Source organism: Nematolebias whitei, chromosome 12 (genome assembly GCF_014905685.2).
Source record: "Nematolebias whitei isolate Nwh7 chromosome 12, NemWhi1, whole genome shotgun sequence".
In the NCBI taxonomy this organism is placed as follows: domain Eukaryota; kingdom Metazoa; phylum Chordata; class Actinopteri; order Cyprinodontiformes; family Rivulidae; genus Nematolebias; species Nematolebias whitei.
The window spans coordinates 44,590,768-44,618,438 of record NC_056509.1 but is presented as its reverse complement, the minus strand read 5'-3'; the positions used below and the strand labels follow the sequence as shown (position 1 = coordinate 44,618,438).

General features: G+C 39.2%; 1 protein-coding gene across 1 annotated transcript in view; it reads right to left on the bottom strand.

Annotated features, from left to right (window-relative positions):
* Positions 1 to 27,671, bottom strand: part of man1a1 (mannosidase, alpha, class 1A, member 1) — a 160,302-nt gene that overhangs the window by 19,472 nt on the left and 113,159 nt on the right. The window contains exons 5-7 of the mRNA XM_037685951.1: positions 24,094 to 24,188; positions 4,972 to 5,095; positions 4,263 to 4,356 (exon numbers count right to left, since the gene is read on the bottom strand). Coding sequence (XP_037541879.1) covers positions 4,263 to 4,356; positions 4,972 to 5,095; positions 24,094 to 24,188 — 313 coding nt within the window. The remainder of the gene's footprint in view (positions 1 to 4,262; positions 4,357 to 4,971; positions 5,096 to 24,093; positions 24,189 to 27,671) is intronic.

Here is a 27,671-nt window from a genome sequence, read left to right as displayed (position 1 = left end):
GTATATAAATATACTAGTAGATGTAGCTAAATATGCTAGTAGATGTAATCTGCAGCCACTTCAGCTCGTCCTCCATCCCTCATCCTCAGCAGGCAGCGGGATGATTATTTTGTCCTGTTTGAGCTCTGACAGCTGGTGTTCCTACATGTTTAAAGTAAATCTATGATGCTCTGAGACACTACATTAGTTGTTTATTTATTGTTCGCACATAAACAAACGCCGGTTCTGGTCCGTGCTGGAAGTTGCGCCCCTAATTCATGCAAGGAAACATGGGGGCGAGGAATAAGGTGGATACAACCTATAGCAATGGACAAGCAGAGACCTTGTATAATCTTTTATCTTAATTTGTGACCTCGAAAAGATTAGTGACACTGTCTAGTGATGGTACAAATCTGAAGTTTTGTTAAATTATCTTGAGCGGATCAGAAGATCTGGGCGTGACAAGAGAAAGTTTACAATCGTGCGGACTCGTTACCATAATACGACCGTCTCTCGACAGGTGTATAAAAGCACCAGTTTAATCTTGTGAGAAGTGTCAGTGCTCGGACAACGTGTTGAGGATGACTCTCAGCTACCACCACATCATATTTTAAGGTCAGTTGGCTGTGGCAGCCATATTGAATTGTTGGCTCCAAAAGTTAATCAGCTGTAGAAGCAGTCAACGAGTACTTCCTGAATGTTTCATGAAATCAGTCAAGTGATTCTGGAAGCTAGTGATATTTTGCTAACAGACAATGATGAGTTTATCTTTTGGCACTCAGAATACGTGTTGGTTCAGTCTCAGCAACTACCGCACCAACGTGTAGCTCAATATTTATAAAACTAGCGAGTTAAAGCTAAAACTGCTTTGTGTGGCGGCCATCTTTAATCGAGTTGACGCTAAACGTTATTTAGTTTTAGATGTCAACGCCCAGTGATTGCTTTCTACAAATGTCCTAGTGAAAACACATCCAGTGGTTCATGAGATATTTTACTAACAGTGCAGACAATCGAACACAGACATGTACAGCAGTCGATTAAAACAAAAGCATGATCCTGTCACCAGCTGCTGAGCTGTCTGAATGTAAGACAGCAAACTTTATATTTAGATGAATTTTACTTTTTCATCGACGTGAGCTTAATTAAAGATAAATTGTCTCATATTCATACACGCAGGGCTATTTTCAAAGGAAGTAAAAGATGTCGACTAATGTCAGGAAACCTTTTTGTGCCGCTGTCGTTCCCTCCATGTCTCATCTCATCACGCTCCGTCTGAACCTTGTCGAACATCTTTCACATTATCGTGTCTCCCTCTCCATTCATGTCATCGATGAGTATTTTCACATTCGGCCCAGTGTAAGCACATGTCCACACTTTTATGTTTCTGATAGGCTGTAATTTTAAATCCATTAGCTGACTCTTCAAGCGTGTAGCTAAGCAGGTAATGGAGGTAATGACAGAGGTCCGATGTAAGGAAGAGGACAGAACGGAGGCCTTTAGATTGAGAGCAGTGGAGCGTAAAGACAGAATAACAGAGATGAAACATTTGACAGAAGGCTCCCTCTTATGACACCGATGAAGGACACAACTGTTAGCTGAGTGCATACAACTAGAAAAAAATTACACCAAGTGGATCAAGTGTACTTAGATTTAGATTTGAGTATGGGCAGGTAGAAACTAGGCTACATCCACACCGCAGGTCTTAATGCTCAAACCAGATTGATTTGTGTAATCGTTCACATCATCATTGCAACGCGACCTCCATCAGACTCCAGTGGGAACAGTTTCCCAGATCTGAGGCGACCCGCAGAAAAAAACATGACTTCACACACAGCGCGCTGTGTTTAGGAACGTAAATATGGATGCTACACATACTAGCAAGTATCGATTCTGAAGTTGTTGTGTGCTCATTGTCTGACATGCTTGACTTAACAAGCATTTATATTTAATCTCGTCTCTTGACGGCTCTTCAGGAGCAGCATTGTTATTTTGCAACAAGAGCGACGTATTGAAGCCAGAAACAAACTCAAGTATCGATCCATCACGTTAGTATCGATACGGTCCGACAACAACGCTAGTATCAGATGTAGCGGATTCTGAATCATCCAGGACATGGTCAAAGAAGCGAGACGAAGCAACTGGACTTTGGCTCCGTAGCTGAAGAGCTCCAAGGTTTAATCTGCACCACGTTGGTATTATTATTATCAATATTTGGATCGATCCATTTAACTCCATGTAACTGATGTAAAAATCAGATGAAATGCAACATGACCGTTCAAACTGCAGTCGCTTTGAAGAAAAAAAAAAACATAGGATATGTATCTGAACCACATACGAAGACCTACGTTAGAAAACAATCTGACTCGTCACGTTCAGACTGTCATGAAAATATCAATTCAATTCAGTTTATTTATGTAGCACCAAGTCACAACAGAAGTCGTCTCATGGAACTAAACAGAAACATTCATGTATAAAAATAACAATTTAACTTTATTTATCTGAGGAGCAGCTTTGAGTTTAACTTCATCGCAGAACTCTCATCTTGAGCAAGCATGAAGGCGACAGTGGAAAGGAAAAACTCCCTCATGAGGAAGAAACCTTTAGCAGAACCAGGCTCAGGACAAGCGTCCATCTGCTTCGACCGGCTGGGTTTGGTAGGAACAGATACACAATGGCAGGTCAAGAATCATGTCAAGATAGAAATAGTATCAAATGAAAACTATTCAATTTTAACAATTCATTTAAGGAAATGAGGTCAATTTGTCCTCTAGTAGTCTAAGCCTATAGCAGCATAACAAGCCAACTCTAAAAACGAAAGTCTTAATCCCAGTCTTAAAACTGGACAATGTGTCCGCCTCAAACTGGAAGTTGGTTCCACAAGAGAGGAGCCTGATGAAAGATCTTCCTCCCATTCAGCTCTTGGAAACTCCAGGAACCGCAAGTAAGCCTGCAGTCTGAGAGCGAAGTGCTCCGTTAGGAAAGTATGGAACAATAAGATCTCAAATATAAGATGGAGCTAGGTTGTTGAGGGCTTTGATATGGGTTGAATTTGCCTGCAGTGCGAATGTAGCCCAACGCTGCTTCACTGCTGAACACAAACTTCAAGTACTACTCATGATGCAACATCTTTGCTTTTGCAAAAACTGTTGAGAGTCAACCCTGTTTGTTAGCAAAATATCCCAAGACAAATTGGTTTAAAATTCTGCGTGAAAGACAATATGCGTTAGGCCTTTAATTATTTTAAATGCTTTTAACACATAAAAAATGGGTTATACAATTTATCAGGGTTGTTGTAAACTAACATTTACATTTTTTCATATAATAAAATACTAAAAGAAAGTCAGAACCTGAGTGTCCACCTAGAGGTTAGCTCAGCTTTAGTTCTCACTGGTCATGTTCAGTGTGAGCAGCAGACGGCAGTGATTACGGTACAAGATTTGGGTTTGAACTCTCCTGATTTTAATTGGAACAAATTACAGGTGAAAAAGATTTGAAAAATGGGAATGTGTTTAACGCTGGTGTGGAGGAGCTGCAATTTGCATGCATTAGTGTTTCAGTTCCAACTTCAGCTACGTTTATCAAATAATGAACGCAAATTTCTTAATATAGGACTTGAAGGCCATATACTTCATAAACTAAACAATTCATCCTGCTCAAGTAATTTCATGTCAGATTCATCTTTATTTTGTGGTACAAGGTATAGATTTGTGTAGAATTTATACAAAGTACTGTAAATTGTCTGCTTGGGACAGGAAGGATTTATAAACATTTGTAAATATATGATTTGTCTCTGAATGAATGTCTGACATAATTAACAAAAAAAGTTTTTATCAGCCGTGAAGTTTTTAATGTATTTATTCCTCTCCGCCATGAAAGACAAGTGACCATGTGCTTGTCTGAATGTATGTCAGTAAAATATCTCAATGGATGGATTTTGATGAAACTCTCACTGGATAAACATGATAAACAATTTAGCCTCATTCAAGATGGCTGCCACAGCTAATCAGAGTTCGCAAACACAAAATTCTTACAACGTAGTCACTTTTACACATATCAAGCTAAACGTTGGTGCGGTGGTAGCCGAGACTCGTTCCGATCACATCCTCTGAGTGCTAGCAGAGAAACTGGTGTGTAGTTTCATGCTAATGTTTAATTTATAAATAAAAATATAATTTTAAAATTCTGACTTGTGTCAAAAGCCGACATAAATAGGGACGTAAAATGCTAACTGAAGACATTATGTAGCTAACGTGACACTCAACAGAAGGGTGAGAAAAACTTACGTTGGCCCCACTGGCCACTGTTGGGGTTCAGGTAGTTGGGGTAGAGGCCCTGAGGTTTGTCCAGGCGATTTAGAACTTTCCTGATGTTCATGACCTATCGGTAAGAAAATAATAAGAGAAATGAGAGAAACTGCAGCGTGAATGCTTTGTGCTGAAACCGAGTTGGTCAAAGTAAAACAAACAGAACTTTAACTAAATGCCAAGAAGGAGAAAACTAGTATAAAGTAGCAAAATGGCAGCTAGAAGTTAAAAGTAGTAAAAAGCTAGTTAAAAGTAACAAACATCTAGCTAGAGTACACAAGTAGCAAAATACTAGCTAAAAGCATCAAAAGGTTAGCAAAAAATTAAAAGCGGTAAAAGGTTAGCTAAATGCTAACTTAGCAAAAGGCTATAAAAATGACCACAAGTTTAGCTCGAAGCTAAAAGTATCAAAAGGTCAGTTAGTTTAAATTATAGAAACAGCTGAACATTTTTTAATGACTACAAGTTTGAATTATTCATAAATATTCAGCTATATCTGTCTTATGTTACTATAAATAGAACAAAATATACCTAAGTAGTTCAACTGCAAAAAAGCTTATGAGAAATTAAAAACAGGAAAAACATGACGTCAGAGCTGACTCAGCATTTGCACAATCAAACAGTTTTGTGCAACACGGTCCAAAAATCCAGCGCCTCTGTCCTTTTCTCGCTCTGTAGTCGCCGTTACCTTCTGAGCGAACTCTGGTTTTCCTGAGAGTACGCTGAGGTGCATGAACTCCAAATGCAGGGTGCCGTACTCGGCCAGGATGCTGCTCCCGCCTGACGCCCACGGCCAGTTTCTACCAATTCCACTGGACAAAGAAAAGAGCAGAGGGAGAAAGGATTTACATCCCAGCAAGGATGAAAACACTGAATTACAACAATATGTACAAGACGAGTACAAACTGTAAACTGACTGATGAAGAAAGTTTAACATGTAGGCCTGTCACGATAACAAATTCTGCTGGGTGATTAATTTAGGGATGCACCGATCCACTTTTTTTACCTTCCGATCCCGATACCTAAATCTGAGTATCGGCCGATACCAATCCAGTTCCGATATCATGATCATCATTGATTTTACATGAGGCTGTAATAATCTCATCTCAAGTACAATTTGTACAAATATATGCATGCATGACCAAAAAGGCAACTTGAGGTAAGTTTTATTAATGTTGGATAAGTTTTAAACTTAGAATTAAATTCTGCTAACACAAAACATGTTTTGTTTTTTATTCCTAGTTTTAAAGTGGATATTAAAGTGATTAATTTAAGTGATTGTTTAAAGTTATTTTATATTTTTTTAAATACGGAGCAGATATAAGATTTTTTTTCTTCTTTCTGCACTCATTTCATTCAATGTTTTCTTTTTGATTATTTTTTAAAATTTTGTTTCTTTTAAATGAATGAATACATGAATAAAATAAAATGTTAAATGGCTTCAAACACCTGCTAAGTTCATGACATAAACCAACAGACGTTCCTGTTTTTAGTATTTTACGTCACTTTATAATGTAACTTTTTTTTTTTAATATAAAATTTTCAAATCATGTTTTTTTTTAATGATTGTCTACTGTTGTACTGATAAATATCTCCTGGAGGGTAAACTATATCTTGACTTCAAGTATCAAACTGTGAAATCCTTCATTTTCTACAGTCGATAGCAGTTGGTCATTAATTATGAAGTTTAGCAACTTCTCTGTAAACATTCGAGCTCCGTGGTTTCAGCGACGTCTACTTCTTGTTCAATCTGAAGCAGGCAGCCTGATTTGGGGCAGCCGTGCTCAGTCTGTCCCTCCTCAGAGACGGGCAGACTGAGCAGGGCAGATTGGACGCGGCTGGCCGGTGTCGAGTCGCTTGTTTTGGGTTGAGCAAAGAGCAGCGCCCCGCTGAAGCCACGGAGCTCGAATGTCCAACGTAAAACTAACTTTACCGCGGTTTAATGTGGCGCTATGGCTCTGCAGACATTGCACGTTGCTGTCTTGTTTTGTGGTGTTTAGTGTAAAATACTTCCACACAGCGGACATGTTTCGATGAAAAGTTTGTTAGCTGTTAGCCACCGTGCTGCTAACTCAGTCCTCACGTTGTAGCTGCTGCAAACTATGAACTGGATTTCCTGAATGTGAGGCGGGTCTTATTACTCTGGGTTCATGAGACACGACTCCGTTCAGGAAATCCATTCCGTAGTTTGAAGCCATCGTGAACCATGGATCGGAAATATCGGCAGGTTGGATCGGAAAAATCCGATACGTAAATGATGCTGGTATCGGAGGCCGATACCGATACTGGATCGGATCGCCCCCATTCCTAGATGAATTATCTCAGAAATTATTGCGATAAATGATAATATTGTTTGAAATTTGACAATTAATAATTATTCTCAAATTTAAGAATAAATGTTGGTTAATTTGTTTTGAGTGTAGTATCTTTTTTCAACCACCGGATGGGAGTGTAAGATCGTTTGAACTGAAGGATGGATAGTGAGGGAGCAAGCAGCGTGTGTCTAAGAAAAATGGGATGGAGGCCCCTTAACGTGACATGGGCTGTGTCTCTTTCCTTTTATTTGGTTCTCAAAATGGTGGCCGCTCAGTGTGGTTTGAGCTCTTTAGCATACCATTTGTCACACAAAGCTTTTAATAAAAAAAAAAATCAGTAAACAAGTTCTCAGCTTCTGCAGAGAAAAAAAACTTTTTACACGAAGGCTCGGGTTTCAACCGTGAATTTTGGAGCTTCAACAAGACGGAGGTTTTTTCCCTGAGGTCAGCCTGTTAGCTTAGCTTGTAGTTTAGCTTCTCAGCTTAGCTGCCGTTTACGATCCAAAAACACGATTTTGGACGGTTAAAATTGATTTTAAAGAGAAAAGAGAAAGGGAGGTGTCAGTGAAGAACACCCGAGTTGAGCTTTTTGTCATCCAGCGTCTTCAGTAGAAAGAGAGAGACACAAAGAAACGATAAAGCCGACAAATGAAAACGAGGTCGATAATTTTCCATTTATCATGCGATTAATTGATTTATCGCGACAGGCCTATTAACATGTATTAAAACAAGAAGCCAGCTTTAGTCACTTTGTAATAAAATACAGAACTGCTTGGTAGGAAATAAACCAGGTTTACAGTCCAGGCAGTAAAATCTGCTTCTCTGGATGCCAAACTCTCTGAACATCCTAGGTCCTAAAAAAATCAGCTGCTCATATGATTCAAGTATCTCTTGCTTCTATAAACAGTTGTAAAATGAAAGTACAAGGCAGGTTAGCACACGTGATGTTCTAGGCATGTTTGTTTTGTCTCAGAACAAGCCTTTCCTCTTTGTTCTCAGGACACATGTCAGGTATGCCAGGTAATGCTAAACACCCTGCAACAGTGTGTCTGCAGGATCATTAAGAGCACTGATGAAACCATTTCAGGCCAGGGACTGATGACTCCGATGGCAACGCCTCCAGTTAGTACTCATGAATACATATTGGCCATTTACTTCCCTGTTTGTGCAACATGAAGCACACAGTCATGTACAGAGAAAGATGAAGCAGGGAACACATCCAACAAATGAGAAAGGCTAGATGAGAAGATCTGTGAATTGGGAGAAGAGCCACACTCACACAGATCTCTTCAAGGAGGTGGAAGAACATACTAATTACACCCCCCCTTCCCCCCCACCATCAAGTCATCATGCTGTACAAGCCGTAATTTGTTCCTCATTACACCACGGATTTAATCAAGTCAACCAAACACAGAGGGAGCCAGAGGAGCATCAGGAAGGGAGCTGGGAGACAGATCAGGGTCACTGGTGGGGAAAAAAAAATCCCATCAATGCAGATCCTGATAAATTTAGTAGCTCCGTGTTAGTTTTAGATTAAAACGCTGGTTGGAGTTTGGTTTAAATGATGTATAGACAACTTTGTTTTGAACTACACAGTGTTTGTGTTAGAGCCACACACACACACACACACACACACACACACACACACACACACACACACACACACACACACACACACACACACACACCTCTGCTGTCATCTGTGCACTTGACCTGCCTGTCCATCTTTCTCAGTCCTTTTGCAAACCCTGTGATGAACCATAAATCCCTTTGCTTGATGGGGTGGGGCTGCAGCAAACACCTACAGTATCTAACTCACCCGCATCCACCACAATCCTACCAAAAAAAACCCTGCTGCGAGAAACAAACCCCAGATAAAGCGGACAGAAAAGCTGCTGTGTAAACAAAACACATGGACCAACGGGTACAGATATATGTCTGAAGAATGATGGATGATGGTGCGCTGAGAAGGTCAACTCATGACGGTGTGTCTGACAGTTTCAAACATATACATTAAAGATGATTTAAGATCTGTGACGATGGCCTGAACTTCATTAGAAATAAAAAAGCTGTCAAAATCAGCGTGCTTGCGTTACTAATGACTAAAATGATCAAACCACCTATCCATCCATTTTCTGCCACTTATCCACGTTTGGATCCGCAAGGCAGCCGATCCAGAAGGGAAACCCAAACATCCCACTCCACAGTGACATCCTCCAGCTCCTCCTACGGGAGTCCAAAGGTGTTTGCAGCCAGTGAGGATACACAATCCCTTCAGGTCTCCTTCCAGTGTGCAGGTGCCAGGAATCAAATGTCTGAATCACCTCAACGAACTCTTTTAGATGTGAAAGAGCTGCAGATTCACTCTGAAGAACCTAAATTCAAAGCCAGACGGAACCATATCCTCAATACTTCGCAGTTCGACTTTCGTGACTCACTCTTCCGCAGGTTTTCAGCGTAAGATTGTACACATTGTTTCCCAGTGTCCTGGCTGCTCAGTGATCACCAAGGGGCCCTTTCCTTTCTCTTTGTGAGGCTGTCAGCCTCACAAAGAGAAAGGAGGGGCTGGAGGGAGGACTGTCTTCTCCCACCGCTGCTGTGGGAGCTTCAATGAGTCGGATATCAGAGTGAGCGGCATGGATTGTTTATTTAAAATAATCAAGCGTGACTCGAACTGAGCCTTAACCCGAGCCGGAACATTTCCCGGTGCTCCCGATGGTCAGTCCGCCCCCGGGCGCTGATTGGCTCAGTCACCGTAGCATCAGTCTGTCTGCTCTCTTTCGCTGTGCTCTTTCAGAGCATTTAGAGAGTTTAGAACATTGCAAGAGTGTGGGAAGAGTTTATAAAAGTTTAAAATATGTATAAATACTAAAATAAATATAATGTCCCTAATTCACAGATTTTCACCTATCCCGGGGGTGTGTGGAACGTAACCCCCGCGATAGGTGAGGAACTACTGCAGGAGCATTCAACTGGTGGCCCGCGGGGTGACTTCAGTCCAGCCCACTTCATTAAAAAAATTAAATTAAAAAAATTGGGGGGTTCTGGGTCGGGTTTTGTTTATTACATTTATGAGTCAATGCAATAAAACAAGCTAATTTGAAAGGTAACCGATCATTGTAATACTTGGTTTATTTACGTAATGAATTTAATTGCTGGATTTCAGGACCCTGGAGTGCTAACTTTCAGAAACTGTGGCCCCCTGAGCAGTTTTGTTGATTAGCCCTAAACTACTGTAGTAAAATTACTTCAATTGTTATAAGTATGCACAATATCACATGCACATAAACGTACTAGACAACAAGCAGAGGCTAACTAAAGCAATACACTGGACACCTAAATATTCCTCGACTGCTAAGATAACTCACAGTGAGGGAACTCTGGTTAAACTGGCAAATTAATGCCAGTAAATCCAGAAATTTCAAGTCTGAGAGCTCCTTCTGTTCCACTCTGGAATAAATGAACCCGTTTGAGAAGTTACCCATGGGGACAACCACATCAGATGAAGGCTCATTGTGGCTACAGTCACCTGGGACTGGAAAACGGCATTCATTCGTTGGCATACGGAACAATAGAACCACATTAGTCGGTCTGAGTCCACTGTTGTGTTTGACTGCTGATGCACATGGCCCAGTGGCCCAGTTTGCAGGCCCCTTTAACAACTGCATGCTCTACATCCTCTCCTTTCTTACAAGGACGACTAAGGAGACGTATTAGAGCTAATCCAAGTCTTGAAGGACATTATTTGGTTTATGGTTTGCTGCACTGCAGAAAATGTGGAATTATTATGCAAATACTGCTGTTTTAAATGGTTAAACTTTTATAGGCCTCAAATGGCTTTTATTCTAGTTGTGCAGAACTTGTTGAACAATCTGTGTACAATGAAAACAATTTTTGCTGTCTGGCTTTAAAAAAGAGGTCCTTAGTTAGTTTTTAAATGTACCAAGATTGATGATAAAATGTGGCTGAATAAAATTCTTTAGTTTATTGAAATCAGTTCAATGTTATAACAGTTTCTCACTCCATCGATTTTTTCAACATTTAGCTGATGCTAATGCAGAGGTTCTCAAGATTTAGGATGAAAACAATGTCAGGCCTCTTGGTTCAACAAGACAAAGTTAATGTAGTTCAACTAATAAAAAATAATAATAAAATAACTAAATTTACACAATTTTAAACAGAAATTGTCTCTCAGTTATGTCAAAAATGTCACTTCAGTTTTGTGTCACTGTGTCTCTAAATTGCTCATTGGAGTGTTTTTATTTATTTTTCCCTAAATAAAGAACAAATAAATAAACTATGATTAAAAAAAAAAATCCATCAGCCTCTGAATATTAAAAAAAAAACAGGAAATAAAAAGTAGAGTACCTTTAAAACAAACAAAACAGTAAAAAGTTAAATCTGTGCACAGAAACCCAACAAATGTAAATTTATAAGAGTTCAGTATTTTTACAATATTCAAGGTTAAAATTAGTGAATTTCCATGTATATAAATATTAAAAAGAACAGTTTATTCTAAAATAAAAAGCTTGAGCGGGTATTTGGCACAAATATTGAGCCGCTATATTAGTGAGGGATGATGTCATTTTATTACATTATTAGTAGCATGTGTTATTTTTTAACTGATGCTTTTTCTGAAAGTGATTTTTTATGCTTTTCCAAGATCTTTGCATATTCTTTTTTTAAAATTTAAGAGACTCATCCCAAGTGTAATGTTTGAATGAGTAACATTATTTTATAAAATGCCATGTCAGCAGGGAGTTTTCAAAAGTTACAAAAACAGGTCTTTTTAGTTGATCATCATTCTAGAAAGATTTCTTTAATTTCTTTTGATTTGAAGCTGCTTTTCCTCATTTCATCTACATTTACATGCAGGTCACGATAAACAGAAATGGAACAACTGAATGGGTGTGTCAACATGAATACGCTGAAATCCAACAGTGAGAACAACTCAACTTCACTCTTTGACCGTTCGACCCTTACTTAAAGGCACAACTCCTCCAAACATCAAACGTGACTTAAAACTCTTTCTCCTCCACTCATCTTCACTTCCATCAGGTCGAACGTTGGCTGAACAGTAAGACATGGATCCATACTTCATAAAAAAATTAAAATACATCAGAGTGGCAACAATGTCAAAAAAATGGCACAGGAGGAACAAACAAGATCTCAACAGATATATATTTAATGTACATTTCATGTACACTAATGAAAAATAGCAGTGGTCACACTGTCCATTGTGTAGTGAACTACTTCATCTAAAATCTGCTAACTCAGAGATGTCTCCTAAAGCAGTAAACTCTTCACTTACATAGGACGCACTTTTGAACCCAAAGAAAGCCAATGGTTTCTGGAAAAGAACGGAGGTCTCAGTTGATCTTATCAGAGACAAAGAATGCCGACTGATAGAAAAACCCTGTTTGTTAATCCACACCAGACCTTTTGACTCTTCAAGTCAACAAGAAAATGACGTGGTTGTTGATATCGTCACAGATTTATATTTGCGGCCCCAGACCTGGTTTACACCCAATTGTAAATTTCCTCCAAACCTACTTCAAAGAGTAACTCAAGGCTCTTCCTCTCAGGACCAAACGAAGACCAAGAGCCCCTCCAAAAGGCAGGAGTCCTCACATTTCGTGAACTCAGTGATTAAATTATGTTTAATTCTGTTAAAACAATTATTCTTCCTGTCTTCCATATTCATGCCTACTCTGAAAGTGCTGTAATGACCATGTTTTCCTTCAGTCGCCAACGACTTCCAGAATCCGTCATTTTTCATTCACCACAGTCTAATTTTTCTTTATTTCTCCAAAGTTCTGCTACTCAAAGTTTTCACAACTGTTTAAAATTTTTCTTAAAACCAAGTGTTGTTTCCTGGTTTAATATCTTTTTTTTGTTGTTGAAGGTATACCTTCTTTATATTTTCCAGTATGATTTTAGCTAACTTTATAAGAGAATAAGAAAAATTGGATTTGTTGAATAACGGTGAAGCGTGTGATTGAGATTCTTTATAACTATTGACTGCTGGGTTTCATTTATGTTCAAGTGTGATTATATTCATTGTTAAAGTTAAAACAACCCGTTTTTGCTTTGTTTAAATTTTGAGACAAAAAGCAAGTCTTAAGTTGGTGTTCAACCTTTTATGTTTGCGCAGTTGTAAATGAGACCCATACTCTTTAAACACCACTAAAATCCCAACCGTCACTTTGACTGGAAACCATTCCAAAAATACGTCCATTCCAGAACTTTAAAAACGAGCCGCTCACTCTCAGTCTCGACCTCTTCCGTTTGATCTCTCGTCTTTCCATTTTAATTTTCTTTTCGAACTTTGTCTCACGTTTTTGTCCATCACGTCTCCTCTATTCATCGGTTTTTCTTTTTTGTCGTTAGATACAATTTTTCTAACTAAAGCTCGATGACCAGACACCCTGGTTTGATCCAGGCAGCGTTATAAAGTAAAGACAGTCAGAACATTCAGCTGAACTCCAACGTTTTAATCACATTCTCCTCCAATACCAAAGTTGGACTGTTCCAGAACGTCTGAGGACGCACAGAGCCAGACGAGCACCAACCGGCGAAGCACCTAGACCCCCCAGATAACTGCACGAGTCAGCCCCAGAGAGACGCTAGTCTTTAACAGTTGACACAAGTACCTTTGGGAGAGCTTCCGCTTCCGAGATCACCTACAGATCCAGCCACAAAACCTGCCTGGTGTCTACCATAGGAGCTGAACCAGACCTTTGACTTGGTAGTACAAACAACTTTTATCATTTGCTGGTGATCATGGTGCATGGTAGGGTCTCCCAAGGCAGTTTGGCCATAGGTGACGGGCCAGACAAAGAGCGATTATGAAGACGCTCGTGGACAAAAAACAGATAGGAGCTCAGTGTCCCCAGTAACGTGCATTACTGAGGACCCACCCTGGAGCCAGTAATATCTATGATAGCAATAATGGTAATTTATTGAGACTGATAATCATATAAATCATAGATTTATATTTTTCCTTCTTTTGAACGCGGTGCTCCAAGGTTAGATAATTTTCTGAATTATTACTAATTCATAACTTGTCCATTTTACAACATATACCCCTACAACTGTAACGAGCCAGCTCCCCCATTGCAGTCATCTCTTCAGTTTGAAAACCACTGCACCAACGTGTCAACGGTGATACCCAACTTTTAGTACAAATCAAAAAATCAGCCAACATTATCCAGCTCCGAGTGAAGTGATATGATGCCGTGTGCTCGCCCCATTTTGTTGTGTTTTCCAAATATTATCAGTTGGACATTAGATCACAGCATGAGACATCTCTAACAGTGATTTTTCTCTGGAGTGTAATTTCACAAAGGATAACAGGTTATTTCACACCTCACTTAGTCACACACTTTTTAAACTCACTAAAGGTAAAACCAGAGGGATCAAGGTGTCCATGTAACAGAATAGATACAGAGCCTGACACAGAAAAACTGGGTCATCCCAGATTGATGCCACTGTGATTTAAATGAGTTTCCAGTGGAGGACATGTGATACTCTGAGTGACTTGAAGTCCCTTTTGGGGATGTCAAGGTTATATTTCACTCAATCTCTCACACCCACGGAGATTTTCAGCTTCAGAACAACAAATCAAGAGTCTGATAGTTCTGCACCTTTCAGTGCATTTTGCAGAACCAACTAAGACTTTTTAAAGAAGACTTTCCATCTTCATATTTCATCGTGTCACACCAGGATGTTTCTTCTCCAGAAACTCCAATGATTAAATCTGGACACAATTCTGAAATTTATTTGTACCCTGGGACCGGATGAAACCTATATTTTGGCCCAGTTCTCGCTTTGTTCTCTCAGGCAACACATTCACCGTCTCTTGTCTCAGCTACGGCCATGACCCCTCTTTTCCACCTGATATTCTCTGCTGAGCATTCCTTCCTCATGCCTTAAAATCTATAGCACTTCTTCTCCTCTGGGCACAGAGAAAATGTGAACTGCGATAGTGTCGCAGTTAGCAACTTAATTAGAGACCTTAAATCATGGCTGCCTTAGAGTGCCTTGGGTTACTGCCAAAGAGAGCTGCTCTGAGTATGAGCATGCACATTTATGTGGCGTGTTCTGTAAAACTAATCGCCGTAGACCCTGAAAGCCAGGATTTTTTTGTTTGGAAGGGTTTTGGTGTTGTGATACTATGTTTTTGTTATAAAGGCAAGTGTCCAAAAACAGCCTTTGTTTCAAATCAACAATCTAAAATTAAAAAAATGACACTAAAAGATGACAGCTGCAAACTGTACTGTAGCCGTGTTTAAACAGGTCTCACTTGTAAATGAGTCTTTGAGGCTCAGTGTGATTTATCTGAATAAATACAGGTTGAATGAATGTACTGATGTAATTTGTCAGAATACTGCTCAACAGCAATGTTACACCAGGCCAGGAGATTATGAGTGACGTGCCTCGAGGGAAAAATGGAAAATTTAGCCAAAAACTTTTGGATGATAAACATTTGTATGTGACACAGATGTATATTCGTCTATGTGTATATACACATGTACATATTTTTGCTATTTTTGGGTGTAACTGGGACCCTGTGTAGATAATTTCATTCCATCTCATGTACCACACGAGATGGTAATGACAATAAAGTTTACTTGAACTTGATATGCATATGTATATACATGTATATGTATGCTTAGATGTTTATGTAAGCATATATTTAGGTTAATCATGAATGTAGTACTCCCTTCCATCTTTGTCCAAATCTGTGTATTCTGCTTCCTTTTTGATTATTTTATATGCGGTTTTTTTCTGCATAATTAGAACATGCTACTGGATGCATCCAATTTCCACCCTGCTAGCTAGCTAGCTATGTATCTAGCCATCTACCATAGTTTTCTTTGTATAAGTTGCAGTTTTTTGCATAACTTGCATGCCCTGAGACTTATAGGCCGAAGCGACATATTTACAGATTTTTTCCCATATTTATAAACTATTTTTTGGCTGAGATGTGACCATTTTCATTCATTCTGACTGAAAAAAAAAAACATTTGAGCAGTACAACATTTTTCAGTCAGGTCATCTGGACAGTTTCTTTTTTTGTGCGGAAACGTTTCGCCTTCGATCCGGAAGGCTTCATCAGTCAAGGAAACTGAAATTTGAGCAGTACCACTTTCAGCCACTTGATGGCAGCAGAGTAGTACTAGTAGTATGGCATGCTGTTAGCTGTTGTATCATGTAATAAGAAAACGTGGCTACAATGACAAATTCAAAAAAGTTCAAGACAAAAACAACTGGATTTATTTATTATACTTTACACTTTTTTTTCTTGAACTTTTTTGAATTTACCATGACCTGGATAACTGAGAATCTTCAACAGCTTTTAATGACTCAATCAGCCTGCCATATGTGCCATATTTGCTTGCTGCTTGTACTGACCGTCAATCCAGCTGCACTGCCACGGCGAAATGCAGCTAATTTGACCATTAAAGTGCATTTATTAAGCAAATGTTTGACTGACACACACCTTTAATATAATTTCGAGCAAAAAAAAAAAAAAAAAAAAATTGTTTAGGTGCAGTTCTTGTTAATTTTTGGAGAAATGAGCCACGTTCCTCCTTTCTTTTCTCTCCCTCTGTGCTAGTTTTTAAATACAGCTGATTGGACCATTAAAGTAATTTATTAAGCAAACATTACATTGATTCACATTTTAATATAATTTCGAGCAAACAAACAATTGTTTTCAAGTGTTAATCTCGTTAAAGTCCTCCCGTTGACGCTCCCGCGGCCGCCATTTGGTGGCCCATCGGTTTTTGGCACAACACCGGTACCCACATTTCCGGGTTGTCAGCGGTGGCGCGTAACAAACACGGCGTGTCAGCGATGACGCATAATAGATGCGACGTATACGGCGAAGAGACATATTTATGGATTTTTCCACTTTATTGGACAAATATAGACTGATGCGACTTATATGGTGGTGCGACGCGTACGGCAAAAAATACAGTATCCATCTATCTATTAGCCATCTATCTATTTATATCTAAAACTAGATGTGGAGAAGATGAGTCAGCCTCAACACAACTTTGACCTCAACACATCGCACGAAATCAAATATCGCGCGAGATCAAGAATAATGTCATTTACAAATTTTAACCAAAACTGCTACAACTCCATTAATCCTCATCAAAGGATCTTTGTTTAAAACGTTGGTGTGAATTTTAGTGGGAATAATGCATTCCTTCAAGGAATGCTAGGCTTTTATTTCAAAAGTTAGTTTACTGCTTGTCATCGCATGCTGGTGTTAGAAACGTGTGATTTTGAAAAAACTGTCTTTTTCTGGTCAATTAAATAATAAATAGGGAAATAAAATGCTAAAGGAATTAAATTAATATTTCAGAACCTGTTTTTGTTGATAACACTTTAAGATATTTTTTACTAGGTGTAAATAAACAAAGATTATATATGTTGTGATAAAGACTCAAGATATGTGTCAGTAAACATATAAATGTGTTTTCACACTGCAACTGTTTCACGATACAATTAGGGAATCAGTCTTTTTACAGTTTTACCAGAACATCTGTATTAATAAGTACAAAATATAAGATTTAAATATTTATTTCTGTGCTAGATTTTGGTTGTTTAAGAGTTTTGTCTGCAGCTGCTGTGCTCTTCACAGACAAGTTTGACTTCAGGAATTATTCCCACTTGAGCCATTTTAATCTGCTTAAACAAGAACGTATTAATCTTAACCTTACACTGCTTATTCTCCATAATTAACGCTAACGTTACATTAAAGTATTTCTAATGGTATCTGCTTTAGTGTGTTGAGACAAAGACGAAACATTTAATTTTCAAATGTTATTTTTGCACCAATCTGTAAAAATATGGACACACAAAGTTTATCCTCGACAGCTTTGGTGCTGAAAATGTAAAATTTTTGAACCGTTCTCAAAACAGAATCCAAATTGGTTTTTGTACATTACAAACAAAAACAATTTTACTTAATTTAATTTTAATTTAGCCTTTATTTATCCAGGTTAGTCTCATTGAGCCACGGGAACTCATTTTCAAGAGAGACCTGTTTAGGGAGCACATGGTGGGGGTTAAGGGCCTTGCTCATGGGGCCAGAGTGGGGCGAGTGAGGGTGGGGGCAAGTGTGGGTGTTTCACCTACCCCACCCACAATTTTGATGTTGTCGGGGCCGGGGCGTGAACCGGCGATCTTCGGATCACAAGCCCACCTCTCTAACCTCTGCGCCACCACTCCCCAACAAACCAGCTGTTTTTAAACGTTAGCATGCTTTCAATTTCAGGACCATCTCTGAAAACTTTACAATATGCTTACCGTATTTTTCGGCCTATAAGTCATGTTTTTTTGTATAATTTGCATAATTTGTATAATTTGCCGACGTGATATATTCATGGATTTTTCCCCATATTTATTTATTAACCAATTTTTGGCTGAGATATGACCGTTTTCATTCATTCTGACTGAATATATTGAACACTATCATTTTCAGCCGTTAGAGGGCACTCGAGAAGTATGGCATGCCGTTGTGTCATGTAATAGGTAAAAGTGGTTATTAAAGACACAATCGGCTTACCATAGTTACGTTCATCAAGCTCAACTGGAGCAAAATCAGCTTCATTTCGCTGCGCCGCTCCGGCAAAATGAAGTTGATTTGACCATTGAAGAGTATTTATTTTATACTTTCCTTATTTGCACAAGTGCTTTCTTCACATTTTATACCAACAAAAGTGCGAGTTGTTCAAACTTCCAACGTAGAAACACAAGATGCGAGTTAGTTCGGGATACAACTGTCAGCATGATGTCTTTATTGTGGTAGAAGAGGAAGATGATTGTAAAGAGGAACGAGCAGCTGAAGTCAGGGTGGAGCACAGATCAAATCATCTGAACGAAACCCAACACACACACACACCTGATCTCATTAAGGCCAGTCAGTATGCAGAGCAGTGGGAGTGATTTGAAAAAGCTTTATCAGTCTGAATGTTATTAGAAGAGCTGTGGGACACGGTGACCAAAGCTGATAACAACTGGTGTGTGCAACAGACAAAGTGTCAGCAGATTCAAAGAACAGCTTCCCTTCAAAAACACACTAAATGCATTCACTTTGAAAAGCAACACTACCAGCACTTTAGATACTTCTAAAGATTAACTGTGTAAATTTACTTTTGAACTTTTTAAATATAAACCAGAAGGCAACACTGTGCGTGTGAGATTAAAAAAATAATCCTAAAGTTGCCTCGAATGCATCAACTGCTGTTAAAAACAGTTTTTCACAGCTTCAAACATCCTTGCTCATCTTTGAATGACTACGAGGCGGAAGAAAAACAGACGTCCGTTCTCAGCCTTCTCTTGTTTTCATGCGTTTTTAAAACGGTGAACACATCGAGGGATCTCCAAGACGCGCAGAAATATGTCCCAGCAAATACAGCGATGCACTCCGTAAGGAGGACGGCGGAGAAACCGGGAACGTTAAAAGAGTAAAAATGTTCTTTTGCCTCGTTTTTACTTCTCAAAAACCTAAATTAGGACTCTTTTAAAATCTGTTTGTAGAACTTCTGAAATTTCTCTAAGGAGCGTTGCGATTGTGACGATCAACTGTACAAATCCAGAAGAACGTCGTAGCATTTTCTGCTCAGATAGTGGCAACGCACTGATTTATAAAACCTAGAAAGAGAGAAAAGAGAGTGAATAAGAAGGTGAAGTCCTGGTAGATGTGTGAACACGGGCAAATTATGATCCTTTATGTGGTAATCTTGATGTATTGCTCCTCTCAAGGGGCCAACACGAACCGATTCAAGTGAAGCTAGAAGATAAATGGACTGGACACTGTGCAGAGATGTCTCATCTCCAAAACTAACTACCTGACCTTTTGTTTTCGTCCAAGTTCCACAACTAATTCGGTGTCTTCATAACTGTATGTTCCTTCATCTTTTATTCACAGCACCCAGAGACCAGCCAACAGCTGGTTTTATACTGGACACAGTCCCTTTCCAGCATTAAAACACACATTGAGAAATACGTCCATTTTAAGCTCACTGTTTGAAATACAAACAAAATATAGAGTTACAGTGTCAAATGGAAATCTCAAAATTAATGTTTTGAATTTTATTACTGCTGACTTTTAGAAACAAACTTCTTGTCTTGCTGTGGTGGAGTGGAGATGATGTTCCAGCTTACCGATGCATTTCCAACCGCAATGATCAAGTTCAACTTGTAAAGTTTGCAGCTTAACCTAAAGTTTTGTTGGTAAAAGTAGCTTCAGACAGTTTAAAACCTGTTCTAGTTTACGTGTTATCAAACTGAAACTTGTAAACGCTTGGCCTCATTTCTCGCCAGTCGTCTTGGACCCTGCAGACAAGTCGTAAGGGGAATAAAAAGAAACCAGGTCACGCAGAGGAGTGGACTTCAGTTCCGCGTCCAGAAGCTGAACGAGACGTTAGCTCGTTGATGGTAAAAATGGGCGCACCGACCAAAGACAAAAGAAAGTGGAGGAAACTGGGCTGTAAAAAAAAAAAAAGTTTAGATAAAAACTCAGAATGAAGAGATTCAGAACGAAGCAGTGAGGAGACGGGGATGAATAATAACTGGGTCGGGTTTGAAACTGTCCGTTTACAGACCTGCTCGGTTTCAATCTGGGTCAAGGTCAGGACGACGGCATCCCACCTTCAAAAGTTTAAAAAGTACTTCAGTTTTCTTCTCAACTTCTCCGTTATAAACACTTTAAACACTCCTACTGTGTATCTTCTATTGTAAAAGGGTTTATTAAGCAAATACTGACATGTGGACATGAGCAAGAAACTTTCAGGCTGAACTTTTAAAGCAATGAAACAAAGCTTAGCTTAGTTTTGTTTTTTTGAATGTCCAGAGGACCAGACTTCACTTTTTTTTTTAGATTTTTCTGCCTGGATTATTGAGCACGCATCAGGAAACAAAGCTTAGGTTTTATAAAAAGCTAAACGAAGTTCTAACACCACAACAAGCCCGGTGAAACCAGAGTTACTGATTTTCAGGGAAAAAGCAGCGTAAATGCTGAATTCTGCTAAAGAAGCTGAAACGGAGTTGTTAAAAGGTGCAAAATATTTGCTAATACAAGAAAAACGCTAACTGAAAGACAGTAGTAGTAAAGACTAGCTAAAAAGTTCAAAGCAGCAAAATGCTAGTTAGAAGCAAAAAAGCAAACTAAATGTAGCAAAAGGCTACATAAAAGCTTAAGAATAGCAAAATTAACTAAACGCAGTGAAATGCTAACAAAAACCTAAAAGTAGCTAAAAGTACCAAAGGGCTAGCTAGATGCAAAAAGTAGCAAAAGACTGTATAGAAGCTAAAAAAGGACTCGAGGATAACTAAAGAATAAAAATAGAATAACAAATCAAAAATGCTTGATTTGATTTCAGATAAAATGGTTTTAGAGGACTTGAAAACATCTCAATATACTTGTAAATAAAGTTAAATGATTTGAAAATCTTAAAAGTGACAAAAACCAAAAGTCGGGGCCGCCTATCTCCTGAAAGAGCTGAACGTTTTGATGAATGAACGGCTAACGCACAACAAAAGGTACAGAGGTGGAGAAACTGGTCACAAGAAAGGTGTGGATATTCTGTGAGATGCTGAATAACAGAACTGTCTTATTCAGAGCAAATATTTGGCTTTTTCCTTCAAGAAGGGAAGATCTTAACTGTGGTAAGCCAAATCTGAGCCACTGAACTATATTGGACTGTAGAAAATGTGTATTTTTTTTTACTTTAAAATGATTTTAATTATTCAAATGCAACAGCTGCCAAGTCTACAATTTGCTCCAACAAGGTCATTTAATGGAAACACTGAAGGAGAATGACAAAGCATCTATTTCTATAAATACAAACCAGCTTCCGTAAGATGATATTCTGGTGTATATTAGAAAAATAAATCATGATTTCATGTCACAGTTTTAGTCTTACTGTAAATGGTGCTGAACGGGATTGTGTGTGTGTGTCAAAGCGATCATCGCTCAGTCATGCAGGTAAAATCATCATCTGCAGCATTCTGCTCGGCCCTCTGGGGACCACAGATCTGCAAGCACACATGCAGAAAGGCACCCACTCCCTGGGGTGCTCCTCACATCAGGGAGAAAGACAAGGGGGTGCACCGTCCGTTCACCCATACAGACCCAAGGAAAATTAATTTGTTGCAGCGCATTTATCGTCATGACAACCTGCCTTTTAATTAAAGTATGACAAACTAATAAACGACATCCCGTCTCTCGTCACACGCGACCGCCAGATGAACGATGACTCCGCTGAAACGCGCCGGCAGACATCTGAACGTGGTTCATTAAAAAACACCAGCTTTTCTAAATCCGACATCCTGACGTCTGATCACAGCTACATCTGATTTTAATTAGATTAGGTGTGCTTCTATAATGTGCGTCAAACACGTCAAAGAAAATTAATAAAACTCTACAACAAAAAAAATCAAATTCTCAAAATCGTTTCTTTACAATTTTACATCGAATCTTGGTTTTACATGAATTACATGACAAAACTAGGAATATTTAGCAGAACTGCAGTTCGAGATGTTATGCTCGTTTTAAAGTATATAAAGACTGAGGAAGTCCATGAGAAATTTTGCTAACGCACAGACAAAACTGACTCCAACTGCAATGGGAAAGCTTCAACAAGAGTACCGCACACGGTACATCATACGCCTGTTGACAATCTACAGCAAAGGCCTTGTATAACCTTTGACCTTGATTGTTGACCTTCAACTTGCAGCCGGGATGATAAAGTGTATGGGACACTCGGTTTAGTGATTTAATTAAATTAACCTATGTGCATCAGAAGTATTGACCCAGACAAGCAAAGCTCCTTTTGAAACTTTGACCTTGATTTGTCACCTTGACCTCTAGGCTGGGGTGATAAAAGTGTACGCGACACTCCGTATGGTGATAATGCAGATGTGTATGAAGTTTCGTTAAATTATCTTGAGCGAATCAGAAGTTATGAGTGGGACAAGAGAAAGTTTATAGACGTACAGATAGACAACGACTATACTAGAGCACGGCCAATATAGACATTTTGGCTATCGCCGATACAGATATTGGGAGGGGAGGACTAATGCTGATAAATATAATGGCTGGAAATTTTTGGGCTTTGTCCACCCCCAAGAATCTAAGAAAAAAGCTAAAAGATTTCAGAGAAAAAATACATTTCATTCAGGACAAAAAGGATAAAGTGACGAACACTGATAAATATTTACCGCTACGTAATATTTATTGTTCTCGATGGAGTTTTACAAGGCAATAGCCTATGCTAGGTTATCTAAACGTTAGCTTGCTAACGACAAAGGCCTTGCTCAATGCTCCAGTTTAAAAAAAATCCATCCAAGTTAAGTCAGAGCCTCTGGACGGTTTCTTTTTGTTGAAACGTTTCGTCTTTCCATCCAAAGGACTTCATCAGTCCGAGGAGCCGCAACAAACTCAGTCCCATAAGTAGCACACCCAAAAAAAAGAAACTGTCCAGAGGGCCTGACTTGACTTTGTTGGGTTAGCTTGCTAATTTAAGAGGCATGTGGCTAATGACGGGCGGGATGGAGGATTGAAGAGAATTCATTATTGTTGATTTTTCATTTTACTAATCAGTTACAATAAACCTACCATGCGCTGGTCAGATAAAACGTGCTGATGTGACCAGCATGGCCATGACTTGAAAGTAGTCAACACGCGCCCTCTGCTGGATACATTATACAAATACACCATTTGCAAGTAAGGACACGGCTGGTTCCCAGCATTTTAGGGGTGAAAATTAGAATCGTTTATTTCAGCGCATAATGGGCCAAATATCACAGATGCCGATATGTTCCCAAATATCTATATCAGCCTAAAATATCAGCCCTACGGATATATCGGTCCGGCTCTAGACTATACAATAACTACCATAACATAATAAGCCTATTTTTTGATGAGCGTATAAAAACTGATCTCAGATGATCAATTAGTGCTCAAATTATGTGTTGGGAATGACTCTCAGCTACTACTACACCCAGTTTAAGTTCAATTATATGTAAAACTGGCTGAGTCAAAGCCATTTTTGAGTTTGCTAAGGTTGATCAGCTGTGGCGGCCATTTTGGATCAAACTGACTGACATACATCCCATACTCTGAATCATACACTGAATGTGTGTGTTAGTATAAACAATTTCTAACCGAGCCCTGAGGGGAAAACACCAGCCTGCATTCATTCAACCTTTATTTAAACAGGTTAGTCCCATTGAACCACGAGGACTCGTTTACAAGAGAGACCTGAATCTGCTCAGGCTGCCCTGTCATGTAAAAGTAAAACATCTCAGTGAGTGCGAGCGGAGAGGAGGGCTCGTGTTCGTCCAGCGTGCGCCGAGCCGCAGACCACAGAGCTCTTTAAAGCATCAAACCATCAAAACAGACGTGCCGCCTGGAGTACCACCGGAGTGGACTGCTGAGAGACAAACAGAGAGGGTCTGTGTGAGCGTTCTACCTCTTGAGGTTAAGCAGAGCCCAGGGGATGCCTGTGGGCGTTTTGAAGGCCGGCAGCAGCTTTTCACCCAATTCCACAGCCTTTCTGCGGAACACCTGAGAAAAGAAAAGAAGAAAGAGAGCGTCTCGTTAACAAAAGAGCGGGTCCAAGACAGGAATTTGTGTTGGATCCAAAGAAAAAGCTTCAGCATTAGAAGAGTAAAATCAGCAGAAAGCTGTCGTTTCATACTTGTATTCCTTTAAATGCTTTTGTTCATCATTCATATCCCATTCATCATTGTAATCTGTAGACCTTCCCAGACTTCAGTCTGTATTTGCTGCTCTGATACAAACACTCAAATGCATTTTCTGAGGTGGAAAGTTACTTACACTTTATAAAAAAAAAAAAAAATCTAATTATATCAAGTGTTTCAGATAAAACCATTTACAATAATTCCTTTTTAAAATGATATAACAAATAAGTTGTTTTTATTTTGGCTGCTCCTTCCTCAGGGGTCGCCACAGCGAGCTAACTTGCACAGGGGCAGCTGTGGCTGAGTGGTTAGAGCAGTCGTCCTCCAATGAAAGAGTTGGGGGTTCAAATCCACCAGCAGTCACATGCTGAAGTGTCCCTGGGCAAGACACTGAACCCCTCATAGCCTCTGATGTGTGTCCCATCAGTGTATGAATGTGATAAAACACCGATTAGTCTCTTTCGAATAATTTGTTCAATTATCTTTGTAGAGATCTAGTAGAGTGCTGTACGAATGGGTAAATGAGGACACAGATTGTAGAGTAAAGCGCTTTGAGTATCTCAATAAGATAGAAAGGCGCTATATAAGTACAGTCCATTTACCATTTACAGTACATTACAATAAAGAGACAGTTTTGGATGCTACCTGGACTCGAACCAGTAGTCTCAGGGTTATGAGACTATTTCCAAGACTGCTTTTGAGACCAAAAACATGCATGTTAGGCTGCCTTCAGGTCCAGGCCTCCCTCGTAAAAGAGATCAGTGGGATTTGCCTGGTTAAATAAAGGTTAATAACTGCAGCACTGACCATCAGGCTGCTGCAGCCCCATTGATAAAGTGTATAGAATTTATTTTAAAAGAATTGATTGAACACATTTGGCAGAATCAGCTTACATGTAACAAGTAAACAAATAAACCTTTATTAAGGTTGGGCAGTGGTCATCAAATCATTATTTTATGTGAATATTATTATTTAACAAATAACAGATTATCAAGTTTTTTTCTGCCTATATTGTTTATTTTGAAAAGATTATAAAGTGGAAAGTATAGACATGGGTGAGCTCAGCTTTACTGTCAAGAGGTGTTGGAGAAAAAAATCAATAACTAATGAATTGTAAGATTATGTGTGTCTGTGTGTATATATTTATACATACACACACACACACAGTATATGCAGACAGACAGACAGAGACAGACAGACAGACAGACGCATGCTTTGGATAGATCGATGGATCAAAAGTGTTATTTTGCTTTACTTTGTTATATTTTGCGGCTGCTCCTTCTTCAGGGGTCGCCACAGCGAACTAACTAACTCACATGAAACCTTGGCAATTGTTTTGACGCTGGACGCTCTGCCACAGAGCACCGAGCTACCACAGTAATCTGTGTACCACTGTCATCTAGGGTGCCTGGGGGAGCAGGTGTTGGGGGTTAAGGGCCTTGCTCAAGGGCCCAGAGTGGGGCAAATGAGGGTGGAGGCAGGTGTGGTTGCTTCACCTATCCCACCCATATTTTGATGTTGGTCCAGGGAGTTGAACCAGTGTCCTTCTGATCACAGGCCCACCTTCTCTAACCTCTGGGCCACCACTCTCCTATTTCGCTTTAAATATAATAAGTCAAATTTGTTAAAGTACATTTGTCTAGAACTGCACAATCATTTTTTGACAGATTCTTCACGTTTTAATAATTCAGCGCTCACCACAGATACAAGTTCATATCAAGCTTGAATTATCAAAAGGAAACTAAAATCAGCAGCTCCTCAGCTTCTCCCCGAAGAAAACTGCACTTCTTTATGATTCATCTTCATCCCTTTGTTGGCTTTCAGAATAAGACACTGCAGGCCGAGCTGATAAATACAAGCCAGTATTTACCGAAGTGTTCCGACTTTGTCCAGTTCTGAAGTAAAACCGTTTGGCTCAAACCAAAGGAAACCTGGTGGTGTCCTGCAAAAATCAGCATGCGACTGTTTTATGAATTTTAATTGATTCAAAAAAGGCTTATCACTCTTTGAAGGAATGAATTTAAGTCTTGAAAGGTGGCGGGCGATATGCATTCCTTCAAGGAATGCTCGGCCTTTTTTCTTCTGTAATGAACCGTCTGCAGCAGACAACAAAGTACAGAGCAGCAGGTTTGACAGCTACGAGTAGAACCAACATGGAGGAGCGTGAGCCATCTTTGCATCCTCTGTTTCTCCACAGAAACCTTCTGAAGTGTTGGAGCAGCAGAGAGTGTAACTGGCAGCAATCCACCCCGGGGACGAACCGTTCAGCAGGAGTTTAAAAGACGAGGGCAGAAGAGAAGACGAGCGGTTTTGTTTGTTTTAAAAAAAACATAAAAGCTCTGGAGGCTACGTGTCAAAGCAATGTGGCAGCTTCGCCGCTTTTCTTAGAAATTCTGTGGCAGGAAAAGGTTTCTGGGAGTTGAACTAGAAAGAGGGTACAGGTAAGTGGCGTTTATTTGTACCTGTTGAAAATACACTTAATACTTTACAAACGCGCTGCAAGCTTAGACAGCTAAAAAAATATTCAAAACTCAACACAACTTGAAATATATTATAAGTAGCCACAACAACCTCTTTATGTTTTCAAAACACTGTAAAATAAAATGGGGATTGTGGATTTTTCAGCTTTCCTTCAGAAATATTTCTCTAAATCTGACCGATTTGACATAAAGTAATTCTACATTTTACCAACAGAATAATAAAAGAAACAATATCTTAAAAACAGTCACAAAATACATACAGTAAACTTTAGTGGCTTCTTAATTTTTTTTTTATTGTTAGTTTACTTATTTGGGAAATATCAGTCACTTTGTCTGAACAAATTAAAAAAATTATTAACCAAACTGCAGTAAACTTTCAGCTCTAATGAACATTTAAACATGTTTAAATAGATTGTTTGGACTTATTGGCTAAAAGTTTACGATTCATGTGTCTTTTCTTATGTTGACTGGATCAGCTTAAAGCCAAATGAAAAACCATCTCCAGGCAACATAACAGATGAAAAGAATGAACTCTGGATGCAGAAAATGCAGAATCAATGAACCGATCAACCAACCAAAACCAACCAAAACCAACCAACCAACGAACAAACTAACGAACCAACCAACAAACCAACCAATAAACCAACCAACCAACTAACAAACCAACTAAGAAACTGACCAAAGAACCAACCAACCAAAGAACCAACCAATGAACCAACCACCCAAAGAACCAACCAACCAACTAACAAACCGACCAATGAACCAACCAACCAAAGAACCAACCAACCAACTAACAAACCAACCAATCATTCAACCTAGCAAATAACCAACCAACCAACTAACAAACCCACCAACGAACCAACCAA